The 17,748-nt window shown below is 41.9% G+C and overlaps 1 protein-coding gene across 3 annotated transcripts in view; it reads right to left on the bottom strand.

The window, feature by feature from the left end:
- Nucleotides 1–17,502, bottom strand: part of LOC139650829 (E3 ubiquitin-protein ligase Midline-1-like) — a 34,698-nt gene extending 17,196 nt beyond the window's left edge. Inside the window, exons 1-2 of one of the 3 annotated variants that reach the window (XM_071527609.1) lie at nt 16,762–17,502; nt 3,453–3,548 (exon numbers count right to left, since the gene is read on the bottom strand). In XM_071527609.1, the coding sequence (XP_071383710.1) occupies nt 3,453–3,548; nt 16,762–17,487 (822 nt within the window). In that variant the 5' untranslated portion in view covers nt 17,488–17,502. The remainder of the gene's footprint in view (nt 1–3,452; nt 3,549–16,761) is intronic. The other 2 variants (XM_071527608.1, XM_071527606.1) reach the window with 2 other exon arrangements.
- Between the last annotated feature and the right edge of the window lie 246 nt (nt 17,503–17,748).

The following is a 17,748-nucleotide window of genomic DNA, read 5'->3' as shown; positions in this document are numbered from 1 at the left end:
ATTTTTTTCTCCTGCTATTAATAAACAACCCAACCTCCCAGGGCCACCTCTGCATGACTTGCTGAAGCACCAGGCAGTGCTAATTTGTGTTCATTTCTAGTTAGAAATAGTGCTGTATCTTTCTTTCATTTATAATCACTTTATGACAGCTAGATTCAAACCCACACTGTCATTAGCACAAGGTACTGTCTGTACCTCAGTCCATGAAGTAACCAGGACACCAGTGCCATATGTTTTAGCATGTGAAAGGCAGCAGAGAAGGGACAAAATTAAGTGTGGATGAAATGGCATTTTGAGAGCGTCTTGCTTCTGTAATTTGACATATTTCCAGTTGTGAATGCTGGGGCATGACATAACATGGTGAAGTGGGCAGAGTTGGACCACAGCAAACAGAAAGTGACTCAGAAGAACTGGATACTAGCCTGCATGCTAATGTAGAAGACCAGTCGCCTCCTCCAACACCTCCATAACCTCGGGCATTGGACAAAACGTGGAGGAGGAAGATTTCATTGCTCGTAGTGTCAATTTGATAACTGGTAAAGTTGCAGGTTTTATATGATGGGAGGGGTTCACAGATCTTAGTGGTTGGAATTTGTATACACTGTACGCAATGCAGAAACCACTAACATTATCCCATTTTCCAGGAATGAAAAGTAATGTGGATGTAGAAATATGAGAAAAAAACAAAGAAACAAAAATTAGGGATGGGACAATATGCTTATCTCACGATATGATTCGATACGCAATATGTGGTTCACAATTTGATATAACCACAATACAATGTATTTAAAATGTATTTAAAAGTTAATTAACTGTGCAGGATTTATTTCTGACACACACATCTTCCTAGCAGTGGCATTGGCTTGCTAGAATGTAAACGACAATTTAAAAATGTCATTACAAAGTGCAAATAATATAATTTGGGTGGAGAGCTTGTGAATTTTTATATATCGTCCCATCACTAATAGATTTTTTTGGCCTTGTATTGTAGCTGTACATTAGGAAAAAAAGTAATTTCTCACTTCACTTTGTCTTTAAAGTTTTACAAAGGTGATGCACTGCAACAAAACACTGTGAAGACCCTCTGGTTATCTGCCAGGTGTGTGTTCTGCTGGTTTGTGGTGTGCGGGGCTGGAGAGCCAGCATGATCCAGGACTCCTGGCCTGGGTTTCCTTTCCCAGCCTTTAAAAGCCTGACAAGCCTTGCTGAGAAGAGTCCTTGCTCCTCTTCCCCAAGCACTTCATTTGTTTTCCTGGTGTTTGCCTTTTGTTTTTTGTTTTTTTTCTCACCATCCAACATCTACCTCACCATACTCACCACTCACAAACACCATTGATTTACTGACCAACACACCCCATTGTATGATTGATAAGCTATTTCCCAGTTATAGCTTAGTTTTTTAATAAATCTTTAATAATTTTCTCCTCAAATTGTATATGTCTCCATTTTTACTGAGCCACAACAAAAACACACACATATACACATTATCCAACCTTCAGAACACCTTGAGTCTCTAATGCCAAAGAATCTCAGCAAATCTCAGCAGCCATCTCCAGAAGAGGGAGATGGGAATGGATTAGTCTGGTGTAAAATATTCAGAAAGCTCAGTCAGAAGCACACCAAGCTGCTTGTGTACTCTAAGTGCTTTGACCCTCCACGTCTCAGCGCTGTCACATTCACCTCTCACAGGCAGCTGCATCTGCACAGCAAAGTTAACACGCACCCAACAAACGGCTTCATTTACTGAAGTCATATCAGCTTATGCGTTTGCTTGCGGCTCATGATTATCAGTTTAACATGGATGATTTCACTAAGTCAAAAAACTGTGCACTTGCAGATGTTGCACCAATGCAATATGCTTGCTTACACATGTACACCCTTCAAGTTATTTTAGGGGTTTAAAGTGTGTTGTAAAAGGGTGCAGTATGTGCAGTCCATGACCATAATGCAGTATAGGAAAAAATAGGTCAAGTATTTTTTGCCCTGCCCTTGTGCATCATTTATTTATTTCAGATTTTTTAAAGAGAAGTACTTTTTTTGGCCTTGTGTAACGACCAAAAGGATCAAAGTGGGAGATTTTTATATATATTTTTTTTTGGGGGTGTTTAAAATTCCTCCATCATCAAAACTGGGCCTGCAGCACAGAAAACATCTTTGCGTGATGGCTTGCTACGAGGCCACACACACACACACACACACATGCATGCACACACACACACAAATGCACACACGTACAAATGTGCACACGTCATTTTAGTCAACAACCAAATTCGAAATCTCCTTAATAAATCTCAATCCTCTTTGCTTGCAGTGGGTGAAGGCCTTCCCTTGCCAAGCGAGACCGTTCTCCATCATTTCTAAACTGAGATGTCACTGCCTTTTAACCCTGTGGCGTTGCTTTATTAAAGCTTCTTAGTGGGGCGGCATAACAGGAACAGGCAGGCTTAGTACAGAATTGCCTTCACTAGAACATCTAAATACACACAGAAACAGACATACAGACACAGTGTTATTATCACAGTAATGACAAACTAAAGCGGTATAAACTGATTAGGGAAAACCAGACGTTTAGTAATTGCAAAAGCCAAGCAATGGTTGCTATGCCATGTGTATACAGATGTAAAAAAAAATCTAATTTCCATTGCTCATGCCAATTTCAGTGCAAATTGATCTGTTCTGTAGTTGATCCAATTGTTGAAATTGTGAAAAATAAGACTTATTCATTATGCAATCATTATGATTGCATAATGAATAAGTCTTTATTTTTATAATAGAATACCTAAAGCTGGGACAGAATAAAGTGTTGCTTTTGAAAAATCACAAGTGAAAGCAACACAGAAATGAATTATTATTAAATAAATGATTACCAATAAGTTGAGTCATGTATTCTAAATTTACAGCAATTGTATAAGTATTGACATTACATGGTACAGCTTTGCAGTTTAACTTTCACACCTTAATCTTCACATCTTAAATGTAAAACAAAAAGAAAAAATATATATATTGTAGCCAATTCTTTTAAATATTTGCTTAGCTGCTAACCTTAGCTACTTGCTAAGCTAAAGGATTTTGGTGTCCATTTTGAGACGTGATGCACATCACATAGAAGATAGTGGGTCACTGGCACAATCACTGGGAACACTAAGGCTGCTGATAATAGAACAATTCATTGATTTCTTGTTTGTTTTTTTTCCTTAAAAATTAAATAAATGTGTGTTGAACAGAAAATAACAAATTAAACTCAATAGTGGATGTCAATAGCCACATGCAAAATTCAAATCGTTTAAAGTATGAAATATGAACAATTCAAAATAATCTATTTTAATAAATATCAGGTAGTATTATGTATTTTTCCAAAGCAGATAGACAGTGTAAATTTTAGAATAAAACATGCGATCTGGATGGACCTAGAGGTGGGTCAGAGACAATGCGGGTCACCGGTCAGGACTCACCTCTACATGCTGACACGTCTGGATCAGCTTCCCCATCAGCGACTCCAGCTCGTTGTTCCTTTTGATCAAGTTCCCCAGGTTGGCGTCCAGGGCTTGCTGCAGCAAACACAGAGAGAGAGAGAGAGAGAGAGAGAGAGAGAGAGAGAGAGAGAGAGAGAGAGAGAGAGAGAGACAGGAGAGAAATGAGCACGGTCGGGCCGGGAATGCAAAAGCAACAGAAGTTGAGGGCAGAGCCGTAAATCAAAAGAAGGATGAGACGTAAAAAAAAGAAAAAAAAAACACAAGTTCAACAGATCTTCTTCCCCCCCCCCCCCCCCCTCCTCCAGCTTTCTCGGGCTTACAGGAGCCGAAGAAGTTATGAGACCGCCTCGGGCGCCGCATCAAAAAACACAAACTTCGAAGATAAGTGGCAAACAACTATATTCTGCAATACGACACCAAACGCAGACAAAACGAGCAAAAAAAAACCGCCTGATCCCAGATGTTTTTTTCCCCTCCTCTCTTTCTTCATAGTCGGAATTATTTCTTTTTTTTTTTTTTAAAGTCGAGCGCCCACGTACCTCCGGACGCTTGTGATGCCCCTCGTCCCTGTGCTGCCTCCTCATCCTGCCCCGTCCGAGCCTGCGACCGCGGGGGGAGCACCGCACTCGGAGACGATGTGACTGGGAGAGAGCCACTCCGCCGAGCAGCAAGCCATGCGCAAACCCGGCCGAGCGGCAAATTAGGCATCAAAAGCTCCCCCCACCCCACCCCACCACCCCGCCCCCGCCCCCCACCCCCTATGACAGCACGCGCCGCTCTCGGCTAACGAACCGGCAAACAGGTGACAGTACGTCAGCGGCTGCTCCTCCCTTGCTTTTTTCCCTTTTTTTCTCCTCTTTTTTTTTTTTTATCTCACCCGGGTACAAGCTGTCTCTCTCTTTTTTGCTTTGCGAGACCTTCATGTAATTGCCAAACCGAGCGCGCTAAGCCACTCGGAGGGCTGCGTCTTCACTGTCCCGCTCACAGCTGGGGTTTTTTCCGGAGGTTTTTTTGGTTTTTTTGGTTTTTTTAAAAAACTCAGCCTCAGTGAATGTAGGAATTTCCCTGCACCGATCTCGAAAACCGCTGCGCAGGTGCAAAGCGGCAGCGAGGCCACAGCTAATGTTAACGACACCTGCACACTGTCTTCACTTGAAAAGCACAGTTTTGATATATTTATAGGCTTGGGAAAATGTTAAGTTGTGCTGGAAAAGTCTGAGCGCTGGGCCTCGGAATTAAAAGTCTAGTTGGAAATGTTGAATTTCTGCTAAATTCTTTAACTTCTTCTTCCTCAGTCACTTTCGAGCGACAGTGTGAACAAAGCCCAGTTTTGATGTTATGTTGGGGATTAAAAGGAGCTGCCCAGAGGGAATACTGAATAAACAACAGACAAGAGAGAATAGAGATGGTGGGATTGGAGACGTAGTTGTGTGTGTGTGTGTGTGTGTGTGTGTGTGTGTGTAGTAGTGGTAGTGGGGGCTTAATGGATGGCCTTAATACGGCGATGACACACAAAAGCAAAAGCAGCGTAAAGGTCTTTGGGGAGAGGCAGATGACGTTGTCGCCTATTATCATCAGCGGAGATAAAAATAAACTAAACATCTTCAAGGATGATGAGGAGGAAAAGCTACAACAATAAGTCAGCAGCCGCGTCACGTGCAGCTCGCTCAGCCTGAGCACACAAACACACACACACACACACACTCTCACTCACACATGCACACACACACATATACACTCAAAACCAAAGAGAAAAACATCTTCACAACCATGTAATCATGCACATGCATGAATAAATGTACCTATCACCTACGTACATGCACACATGTTCAAATGCGTGCATTCACATCTACACATACACAAACACCCATACACACACACACACACACACACACACACACACACACACTTTAGTGCATGAAGTACTCTGTAACATGACAAGTACAGACAGAAGTGACATACAGCTAGAATCAACAGCAGAAGGATTTAAAAAACTGAAACCTGCTGTCAGTCTATGTTCTCTACTGTGTGTGTGTGTGTGTGTGTGTGTGTGTGTGTGTGTGTGTGTGTGTGTGTATGGTCAGATTTTTTGTGTGTATTTCCAAGGGACTGACAGGATTTGGAAGGGTTTGAGTCACATGTACAGTGTCCATATTGCCCACTGGTATTAAGGTCATAGGAATTAAACTGGAAGGCCCTTGTCTTTCTGTCTTTTCTGCTTTTCTGCCTGCCTGTCTGTCATCTGTCTCTCTCTCTCTCTCTCTCTCTCTCTGTCAGTCTATCTGTCTCTCTGCTGTGGTTATCGACCGGTCTGCCCATAGGTTTTTGTTAATAAGTTAATGTGTGTTCTGACCTAAGGGTGTTAAGCCACACTGATGTGATGACTTTTTAGATAGGTGCGGTAAGCCGGTGGATAGAGAGGAGCTTAGCATTTAAGAAAAAAAACAAAAAAACAGCCATTGGTATATTCACTCAGAATTATTAGCAAAATCATTTTGCAATTATGTTTCTCTGAGTTACCTCTGTTGAAAAATGTTGCAAAAGTTGCATCATTCTCTTGACAGATATTTACAAAACACAATATTCCCTTGATAGATAATAACAAAACATATTGAAATATTCTTGTACTGTATTGATTTCTATTGCCCTTTATGCATGGATATAGTGTAGGCTAAACACCTTCATCCACCTTTTGAAGTTGATATAAACTTTATGACATACAGTGAACATACAAAATATTAAGAGACATATTAGAGAAATATTAGAGACATTTACTCTTATGAAGTACACTGCTGATGTGAATCCAGGTAAAAGCCATTATCCCTGATTGATTTATCTTATTAAATCTGTACCAATCACAAAGGAGCAGATGAAGAGAAGCAGACAAGTTACAGAAGGATTTTTAAGCTTTGAGACAATTGAGATGTTGATTGTGCAAAAGGGGCTGCAACTCAATATCAGGAGGATGTACCTAACATTGTGTAAATTCAGTGTAAAGACACATATATGAAGTGATGTTTAATGAATAAAATGGCTATATCAGTATTCCTTCAGTCCAACAGTATGGGTTGAATCCCTCTTGAACTGTAGTTTCTCCTCCAGGCTGCTGAATACAATCACACACAATGCCAATGTTTCCAACAGATATTTTTTTTAAGTGCATTTAAACCACAACAACAAAACCAACGCAAATGATTTTTCTCATAGGCGTTGTTGGCCGACCGCACCTCATCAGAGTTAGGGGAACGCTAACGCCTGCCGGTCCTAATGTATCGCTAAACGACTATAAACCATACACTGGAATGAATTCCCCAGAGACTCGACTGCGGGGAGAGAGGCGGTGCAGCGAGGTTCGCTTGAAATGTAAATACACTTCTAAAAATAAGTGGACTTTTCCTGAAGTGTGGTCAGCTGACAGTGTTGGGAGGCAGTTGTGGAGAGTTTCTTCAAAAGGAAGCTGTTTCCTTCCACAGCAGCTGCACTTAATCAATAGAAAGCTGTAGCACACTAAGATCTGAAGTTTCACAGAGCTTCTTATATTATTCAGTGAGAATCTGTGAAACCAAGGCACATTTTGCATGTTTTATCACCTAATGTCTCTGTAATCTCAGCCTAAAAAAAGTTGTATCACTATACACCACTACAGTCAAACACACCTCTCTTAAAGCCATTTTGATCTAAAGGCTTATGCTGAAATGCTTGAAATGTGTTTCTTAGGCAAATATAAATAGTGAAGTTGATCCTATGTATGAATTTCTTTCCAAAGCCTTTGCCTTTCCATCAAGGCAAAGGGCGGCTACTTTAAAGAATCTAAAATATAAGATAGTTTTGATTTGTTTAACACTTTTTTAGTCACTGCATCATTCCATTTGTGTTATTTCACAGTTTTGATGTCTCTACTGTTATTCTAAAATGTGAAAAATAGTCAAAATAAAAAAAAACGTGGTGTGTCCAGACTTTTGACTGGTAGTGTATATTCAACACTGTACCATCTATTGATATGCAAACACACACACACACACATACAGATGCAGACAGGTGAGCAACTCAACCCAAAACTTCAGAGGAGCTACATCTTTTCAAGATTTCCTCTGACTGAGCAGGGTTGCGTTCCCTGGAAGCCAGGCTCTGCTGCCACGCCGTTCTTTTCCCCAATGCTTGTATACGTGTGTGTGTGTGTGAGAGAGAGAGATGAGAGGACGGAGACAGCGAGACAGGTACAGAGAGAGCAAAGGCGGACAGTTGAAGAGAGAGAGAGAGAGACCGAAATGAAAATAAGAAAAAGGAAGCAGACGGACGAGAGAGGCGGTGACAGTGCGAAAGCCACAGAGAGAGCTGTCACCTTCGGATTTATTATTTATTTGTTTGCTGCTGTGTTTTCTATCCATCCATCTTCACGCATGTATCTGTCTCTGCCTCCCACACAGGCGTCACTGTATATGGCCGCTCCGCATTTGAGAGAGGGCACCTGTTTGTTTGCTCTACATTCAGTTTCCCTGCCACAAAGCCTCCTCCATCAGATGGAAATAATGTGACTGATGGGTTTGAGTGTGTGTGTGTGTGTGTGTGTGTGTGTGTTGTCTGAGATAGAGAGAGAGAGATGTCTGTTGCCGAAGCCCTGACTCATAAGAAAAGCACAGCAGAAAAAAAAGGAAACACTGCAAGGGAGGAACGCTGCAATGGGGGAAATTGGAAAGTGTGTGTGTGTGTGTGTGGGGCTGACACAGTGAGCCTTGACTCAGAGGTGCCCAAAGCAAGAAAAAGACATAAACCGAGACAAAAGATGGCGAGTGCAATAGAATCATGCGGTTTTTGCACTGTGCACTACTATTTTTCATCCGCATCTCCAATCAAGCTAGAATGCTGCACAGCCAGCGTTAACATCAAAGTTCGACACACACTTTTGAGTCCGACGAACCCTTTCCTAGACCCAGTGAATGCTTAAAAAAATATGCTTTTGAAATTTTGCTCAAGCCTCATGTCAAATAGGTCAAGACCAGATGCTGAAAGAGGAAAAGAAGAGCAAAAACACCCGAAAAGACACACATCTATGTCAAATACCTGCAATAATGTTGTATCGGAGAGTTAAGTCACCAAGGAAGTCACTATTGGATGGGATGGACTATCATAAGCAAGGCAGTAAGTACATAAGTGTGTGAGAGAGAGAGAGAAAGAATGAGAGAGGTGGAGGACAAAGAAGCGATAAAGATTGTTCTCATCCTGTGAAACTCTTATTCCAGGGAGGCTGTTCATCAAATGTAATGTTTTGTGTGCGTTAGCGTTTTTATTGTGCTGGTTGGTGCTTAACGATCCACAGTGCGGTGCTCCGGCAGTCACAGACCTCAATCCACATGATTAAAGCAAAGAGATGTGGCTGACTACACAAAAAAAAAAAAAAATGGATTCGAAACTAAAGTTGTCACAAAGTTGTTTTTTTTTCTCTCCTCAGACTCAGACCCGAAAGACCTTAAAAGCCATTTCCAACCCGCCCTCTCCGTCAATTTCCCGTGACTTGGGTAATTTTATCTCCGAAAAAAGGATGGGTGTTCCCACAATAACCTCCTCGGCTCTTATCAGACACACCGCCGCTGCCACTGGACGGGAAAAAAAAAAAAAAAAAAAGGAAAGGAAACTATTCCAATCATCTGATATTCTTTTCCCTGCGCAGAATGGGGGGATATCTCAAATTCCAGCAGATCAGGGCAAGAAGTGATATGCATGAAATGGGCCGGAAAATCTGGTCAAAAAGTTTCAACTTGTCAGACTCTTGAATAGACTCCAAAATGGGGGAAAAAATCATATCGGAGTGGAAGAAAAACATGTGTACCTCAAGTGTTTTAAGTATTTCAAACTACATTCAAAAGCAAGTTTTACCCCTGTATGGATTATCTTCCCCCAACTCACGCTTATGTGCTTCTACCTCCTCTCTCTCTCAGAAAAAGTTTCCCAAAGTTCTCTTTTTTTATGAATTAAAAATCAAACATGTTGTTTGGTATAAATATTGCATGGCGGTTGAGCTGTTTCCTGGGGTAATTAGCTTAGATCGCGACTTCATTTTATCTCGCGCCCTGTTTCTGTCATGAGTTAAGATGTCAGAAGACTAAACATTTACCACAAAACTTGAAATCTTTCCAAAGGCTCAACGCAATTCAGCATAGCTGAGCTGTCTAGTTTGTCTTGCAGACAGTTACACTGTTACACTGTGAGACAAGTTAAAAGTGACTTTTCTCTGTAACACGTTAACTGTTAATAAGTTGCTTATTAACATGCATATTAGTAGTGTATTGGTTCATTATTAGTCATTACGAGCCACTTATTATCACCTTATTCTGCACTATTGTATTCTACAAGTATACCCCATTAACTATGGGTTTTCCCTCAATAGCCTCCTTATTAGTGCTTACAACAGTCAGTAAGGAAGTTGTTGCACATGAATTGGGCTTTTAGTCTGCTTTGCTCAGTATGAGGCTTATTATATATATTATATTATCACATATTACAGGGAAATTATTAAACTATTGATGAAAAACCCATAGTTAATAGTTAATATGTGTTGCCTAATCTAAAGTGTTAGTTTTCTCTAAATGAATCATTCAGTTGAGGAGTCATAGTTTTTAAGTTTTCAGATGAGTGAGGTTTTCAAATTTCTTTACCTTAAAACTGTATATCGCGTTTCTTTTTTTCTTTTTTTTACAATGATAGCTAAAGACCAAACAGTTTATGTACTTCCAGGAACTTAAAACTGACTTATAGGCTATTGTTCTTTGTCTCAAGGCTAATGTGTACCATTAACATTTTAACACAATTATCTTACAGTACGTATGGATTTATGGGATTACTGTTTTTGTCAAGATTACTGTGTTTATTTGAAGTGTGTGTCTTGTGGCATGTGGCTTCCCTGCACTGTGGCCACTAGCCTCACCTTGACAGCCACAACTCAGCTCACCACTGGCCCCAAAACACCCTGATCATCAAAACAATTTCAGGCACACAAGAGGATTTAGACATGCTCCGACAGACAGACCCGGATAATGTATTTATGTATTTATTTATTGTTATGTTATTGTCAAAACATGGCATATATAGCAGCTTTAAATGTACTTTGCGATCAGAGGATGCCCTTCCCTTTAATACTGCTGCTCTGGCCAAATGCTCTTAGTGTTTGGGGGTCACTCGGGGCCAACAGGGTCTTAACCTGTGATGCGTATCATAATCACGGCATGTGCCAGCTGGCTGGCGTGAGGGTTTGGAGGGCTTGACAGCAGGTCAAATCCCCTCTAACTTGGCCTCGTTTGCCAGGAAAGGCAAAGGTTAATATTGTGTGTGTGTGTGTGTGTGTGTCTGTATGTGAGAAAGGTGGTGCAGTATGTGGGTGTGCGTTTGTGTGTGTGTCTACTGTATGTGGGTTTGTGCTTGCATGCGTGTGCAGACATGCATGCTTTTGTGTGCATGTGAGCGCATGTATTTTGATGTGTGTGTACTTTTGCATGTGTGTGTGCACGCTCAAAGGCTTATGAATCAGATGTATACCCACTTTGTTTCTCCATCTGCTCCCAACGTCCTCACCAAGTACAGTAGCTTATGTCAAATGCCTACACTATGTTGATCTACTTATGTGGAGTACACAAGAGATTAGTTTCATTGATCCCTGACAACAAATTAGGGTTATTTCAAAGGACAGTATAGGTAACTTATGTCCACTTTTTTAACAAACTAGATCCTCTGTGTTTCATAGATGCGGAATGATCTTGAACTTCCATCAATTATTTTTCTCCAAAATGCATATAATACATATGCATATTTCCACAAAATATGTGAGTTTGAAGTCTTCATATGGTAATAGTAATCTTCTGTATTGGACATGAAGGACTTAAAGCTCTCAAGAAATAAGCAAAATCTGAGCAGGGCAAGGCAGCATTCTCCCCTCTCCAAACAGCAACACTGAAGTTCCCCAGCTGCTTCATTCAGATGTTCAGCATTCAACAGTACAAGTCGTGCTAAGCATGAGTACAACCATTTTAACTACAAATACTCCCCCAGGCAACAAGCAAGCTCAAGTCATCTTAACGGGTTAAACAAGGGTGTTACGGCCGTAAAGGGTTAACTCACATGCTTCTTGCTGCTGTGCTTCGCATTTGTTCCCTCTCATGCAACCTTTTATGTCGAAATGACTTCTCCATATTTCTCGGGGGATGGAAATACACAAGTACCGTACCGCACATGTGTATTGTCATATAGGTATAAACAACCCTGTGTCCCTGATGAGCACACCCGGTGGAGAGGTAAACAAATAAGAATTCCCAGTATGACACATAATGCTGATTATAATGCATCTCAGAGGTAGAGTACATTTATGGTCTTCTGTTTGCTTATTGGGGCAATATGTTACGCCATGTGAGCATGTGAGAACAGAGAGAACCATGATAATTAGAGGATGCACTGACCTGTACTTTTCCTGCTAATTATTCTGTGCTTGTAATTGCTGAAACATGCAAGATGAAACTGCACGGATACACACATCAATTCTGCTGACAAAAGACACCAAACCTAGCATGTTGTGTTTGGAAGATGAAACAATTTCAGAAACAATTTGCAACCTGCAGAGGGGGGGCATAATAATAGAGGGGCCCATGTATCGTGTGTCTCTAAATATGGAATGAATTTTGTCCACTTATTATCACAAACCAAAAACCAATTATTGCAACCCAAAACAATGGACATTGCAAAATATGACAAAGAGCTAAAATGTGAAAGAACATATAATTCAGTCTGAATATTATATGTAATGGTTCTCATGTCACTGTTTTATATTGTGAACATGCCTCTAAATATGTGTGATCCGGTACCTATTTATATTGTGGTTTTTGTTATCACCACTTACACAGAGGACCATCAACAATGACAACAAAGCCAGAATAATATGGTGCGTAATAACAATCTGACCAATATGGACTTACAGCTGACACAGGCACACACAAACACGTAAAGACAGATCTGACCATAATAACTTCTGTGACCCTTTAAGAAAAAGCAGGATGAATTTTTGAATGGTCATGTGAGAACTTGATAGTTCCATGCACAGTTAGCTCTAAAGTAATTATTTCTATTACTATTTATCCATGGTGAAGAGAAGTTAGACATTGATCCTTTTGATCCTTTGGAGACAACATCATGTCCCACTTGTCCCCACAATGAAGTGAAGACGGCTCATCGAACCCAAATTTTCCAGGATTTGCCTCAGTGAAATTGAGGGCAAGTATTACTTAAGCATGTTGATTTCCTATGGGTTACCTTTACATCGAAGGGTTCACCTAAAAATGTGATTAGGCTTCAATTAGAGTTCCTTATCTAAATGTTAATTTAGGATATTCAATAGGGCATACAATTTCACAGCTTCACTTCACTTGCGCTGGTAAAGCGTGAAATGTTTCAAAATCCTGGATTTTATTTATTGTTTCATGTATGATGTAATTGTAATATAATATTACAGTGAATAATGCATCTGGACTTGGATTTGAATGGTAGGTTTAGGGCACAATGTACATTCCAAAACTTAACCTGAATCAGATTTAGCTCAGATTCTTCAGCATACGCTGTAGGTAGCTAGTACACAACTAAAGAAACAGATCCAAATAGTTCAGAATCCCAATAGATCTCACATGCGGTTCATGTGGGGTAAACTTCCCATTCTTTATCATAACGGTTAACAGTGCAAGATAGATTTAGAGCAAGCATACTGCAGAACGACTAGGTCTTGATGTTCATTTACAAGCCATCAATCAATCTGATTTTGGTTTGTTTGACAGGTAATTTGGTTCAATCAGGTTTCGTGTCTGTGTTTCAGGATAAACGTAACAGACTTGGATCAACCCGAACCCACATGAGACAGAGTGACGACTAGAAAAGATTGGCTGTAGATTCTGTCAATTAAGGAGTTTACACAATCCATATATTCCACATTCTTTATTACCACAAGAAATAAATTCAAGACATGAATGAACGATCATAAATCAAAGCTGTGCAGAATATGTTTGCATGCATTTTCTTTAGTTAGATTGATTCTTTTCATTTCAGAGAGACCAGCTGTTGTGAAGGATCAGGGAAAGAGTTAGTTCTGTCCTCAACAGGTTGCCTGTTGACTATGAGTACCTCCTGTCTCCTGTTTGCTGCAGTGTGCCCTAGCCGCCTCTACCTATGTTAGTATTCCCAAGGGGTTCAGTCGATCGTCTGGAGTATCTGATTGATGTCGTGACTGAACATCTCTCACAGCCCAGTGACTCACCTCCACTAGCAGATATTGCCCATACTAAATGGGATGGTACTGTGGAACGACGTCAAATTGAAAGTAGTTGTATACCCTCCAGAGTTGTCCTGGCCCATCATGCTGCTCAACATGGCATTTCCAGAAGTAATGTCTGTAATAAGTGTATGCCAGTCAGAAAAATGCTGATCTGATATCACAGACGATGAGCTGGCTGAGGCAGTGAGAGAATGAAGTCACCGATGCCCGATGTGGGGAACGGAATTGTTAAAGGAGCACTCAAAGCCGTGGGACATTGCATGAAATGGCAAAGAGTAAAGAAGGCTGTGCAATGAGTAGATAGTGCTGGGATACTTGCCAGCTCATCGGGTGGTCTACTTTATTTAATACATCAGATATCTTACTGTAATAATGAGGATTATTATTTCACTCTACTACTGATGTTGCCAAACTAACTCAGCATTGTGATCTTCGGAGGTGATGATGGATTTTCCAGAAAAGTAAGCTTTTATGGGTGAGTGAATAGTTGCAGGAGAGGACTGCTTTGCCCTGGTAGCTTTATGTGTGTCAATGAAGGACTAATTATCTTCACCTGTTCTGAAGTGCAGATGCTGTCAGAGACTCTGGGAACTGAGGTCAGAGCGGAGTGCTGAGCGGGGCGGTTGTTTTTTGTGGCGAGTGGTGCTCGGTGTTCGCCACAAGCCACAAGACTTGTGCTCAATCTGGGACTGGGTGCCATTAGTAGCTGTTTATGGCTGCCAGTGGGGAAGGTAATTAGTGTGTGTGTGTGTGGCGGGGGGGATGTTCCAGGAACAGGTTTATGGATGCTCCTCAGTTGTATGTGGTGCTGCCCGGTATGCTGTCGGGCGCTCCCATTGGTCCAGCGCTGGACCGATGACTCTCCCTAGTCGTCTCGGACCAGCACTACAAGCTCAGACCCTGAAGGAGTCTTGACTACTAAGAGGCCTTTTAATATATCTGATTGTTGTATAGTCTCATCTTTAATGTCCGTGTCTAATTTAGGATTTTAGGCTTGTGACTTAGAGGGTAGCAGTGGGTCCCGTCTGACCTAGTTAAAGTGTCCCTCTTATAGTGTACTCATGGTCACGTGTCTTCACTTACATTAGATGCAGGCCATTTAATTACTGAGAGGGACTGAAGCAATCAATATGTCAAATTTAATTGCTCTTTTTCAAATTAAAATTTTCTATTTAGCTTGCAAAGAGCATGATTTTGGATGCAAATCTTATTACTTTGCCTTTCACATTTTAGGTCCTTGTCATACAGTATTTTGCAATATATTTTGTAATAATCGTTTTTTTGGTTTGTGATCCTAAATTTCTCTGCATTATAATAAGTGGACAAAGCTCATTCCATATTTATAGTGTTAAAGTGACCCCAGTAAAATAAACAAAAATGTACAGTCCCTTTTGTACAATCCACATCTCTATTGTCTCAAAGCTTAAAAAATAATTCTCTAACTCGCCTGCTTCTCTTTATCTACATCTCCTCCTCTGTGATTGGTATAGATTAAATGAGGGAAATTAATAAGGTATAATGGGGTCTACCAGGATTCACCTCATCAGTGGACTTAATGAAAGTGTCCCTAATATTTTGTACATGTAAGTGTAATTTGGAGGAAAGAGGAGAGGGTCCCTCTGCTACACCACATACCCTGGAGCAGACACTGAAACTAGAAACTATTTAAGTCTTTCTCATTTCAAAGAGAACTGTTTCATTACAGAACTGCTATTTCCATACTGAGTAACTCTAGTCTCAAGTGAGGGACAGGCATCAGTTTGCCATGCCTTTTCTTCTTGGAACCATCTCAACTTCTGGCGATTTCTGTTTCTTACGTCTTTCATTATATCACTTCAGGCGAGCTGCCTCTCTGAGGACACATTAGAAACTGCTTCAGACTTGAGTGTGTGTTTCATAACTCCGGTTAAAGGAAAGAACAGTTTCCTCACAGGAGTTGGGCCGTGCCATTTCACTCGAGGCCGTTTAGTGAGGCTGAATAAACACTATTCGATTGAGTGTGCAGCAGGGTATTGCTGCAAAAGCCACTCGCTTTGCAAAATTTCCCTGGGTAAATTAATCTTTAGTAAAGTTTGGCATATTTTGTAGCTCATTGTTCTGCAAGAAAACCTCTAATGTCTAACTAATGTGCGGGATAATCACCATGGCCTCGTAAAGTGTTTTGTTGGATCGATTAATTGGGCCTGAATCTTAACCTGTTTTCAGCCAAATGCTCTCTCACAAGTGTGACATGCGACACACACACACACACACACACACACAGATGAACCACCCCTATGGGCATTACTAGTACATTCTAACAGCCGTGCTCAATTAACCACACCTACACCCAGCAGGCAATTGGCGCTCGTTAACCTGCAACCTCATCGAAGACGCCATGCCCCGTCACTAATGACACTTTCCATATTCACACAGTGTGCACGCCTCTGAATACCCTCCTGGCACACTAGGATGGTGTAGTGATTATGCTAATTGCTTAATTATTCAGCAGAGATAATGAGTCAGCATGAGGTGATAAAATCTCACTTGATAATCGAGTTAGATACCTCAATATGGATAATAGAAAATTTCATGCTGCACGTTGGAATATAGGATTATTTTTTGGGCATTTCTACTTTATTGGACTGTTGCAGTAGAGAGAGACAGGAAGACAGGATTTAGCCTTAATGGTACGCGCTCTACCAGTTGATCCACTGGTGCGCCCCATAAAATCAATCTTTTATACCACTATATGTGTAAGATAAAGAACCGAGCCAAACCTTAAGCTTGGTATATCTAAAATTATTGGAAGTAATCAAGACCCTTCTCTCAAAATAGCAGCAGGAGAGTTTTTAACTCATTTATATGAAATGCAGACAATATTCACAACGTTCAACATAGCCCAAATCACTCCATAATACCCATATTACTCACATAAAAGCAGATCTCAACAATGGCACAACAACAACAACGCATTCTCAAAATGAAAAATGCAATCTCTCCTCTTACCCTGAGTTTTTCGTAGCGGTCGCTCAGCGCTGCCACCTGGTGGTCTCTGTGCCTGCCGACCAGCTTGCACAGCGAGCAGATGAGCTGATCGTCGGTGACACAGTACATGTTCACTTTCTCCTCCTCGTGCTCCAGGCACTGGAGCCCCCGCAGGTGGGAGTCGGGCATGGGCTCGATGAGCCGGTGGCCGGTGAACGGCTTCTTGTTGGGGTGCGTGGCGCGGAGGCACTCCTCGCAGTACGACACCTCGCACGTCACGCACGTCTTGACGGCGTCCTGCGGCGGGTCCTGCTCGCAGAACTGGCACTGGACCGGCTCCGGAGGCGTTCCCGGGCTGGACATGGCGGCGCTGACGGGGACCAGGGCCAGCCGGTTGCTCCCTTCCTCGCCGGGAGAGTTGGGCCCGCTGTGGGGCGTGGGCAGCGGCAGCGGTAGCGGTAGCCCGGCCGAAGACGAGGCGCGCTGTACTCGGTCGATAATGTTCTGCAGGGTCACGTTTCTCTTGAGTCCGTCTAGTCCGCGCTGAGGACTCAGGGAAATGACATATCTACAGGTGGGGCACTGGAAGGCGCCGATGCTCTGAACGGACTCGTTGGTGGCGCAGTGGGAGACGAGGATGCGGTGGGCGCAGCCGAAGCAGAGGCTGTGAGCGCAAGGGAGCAGCAGCGGGTCTTCGAAGAGCTCCAGGCAGATTGGGCAGGTCAGCTCCGACTCCAGAGTGTCCATCCTGCTCAGAGGAGGCCAGGCGGGACCAGGCGCGGCGTCAGCGAAATCCAGGAGAGCCACTCAGCCGTCTACAGGCCGGAGACAGACAGACAGAAAGAGAGAGGGAGAGGAACAGAGAGAAAGTGAGAGAGAGAAAAGGAGAAAGAAACCACAGGGATTTGCGATTAAATGGAGTGAAACGGCTTACTTCTCACTGCTTACTCGGGAGGGTTTATATCTCGATAGAGCAGACTATGGAGAAATACACAGCGAACTAAAAGA

Source organism: Centroberyx affinis, unplaced genomic scaffold, assembly GCF_046629955.1.
Source record: "Centroberyx affinis isolate AG114_WGS23_722 - 3 ecotype Tasmania unplaced genomic scaffold, CSIRO-AGI_Caff_v1 ptg001547l_1, whole genome shotgun sequence".
In the NCBI taxonomy this organism is placed as follows: domain Eukaryota; kingdom Metazoa; phylum Chordata; class Actinopteri; order Beryciformes; family Berycidae; genus Centroberyx; species Centroberyx affinis.
This window is presented reverse-complemented; position numbering and strand designations above follow the sequence as displayed.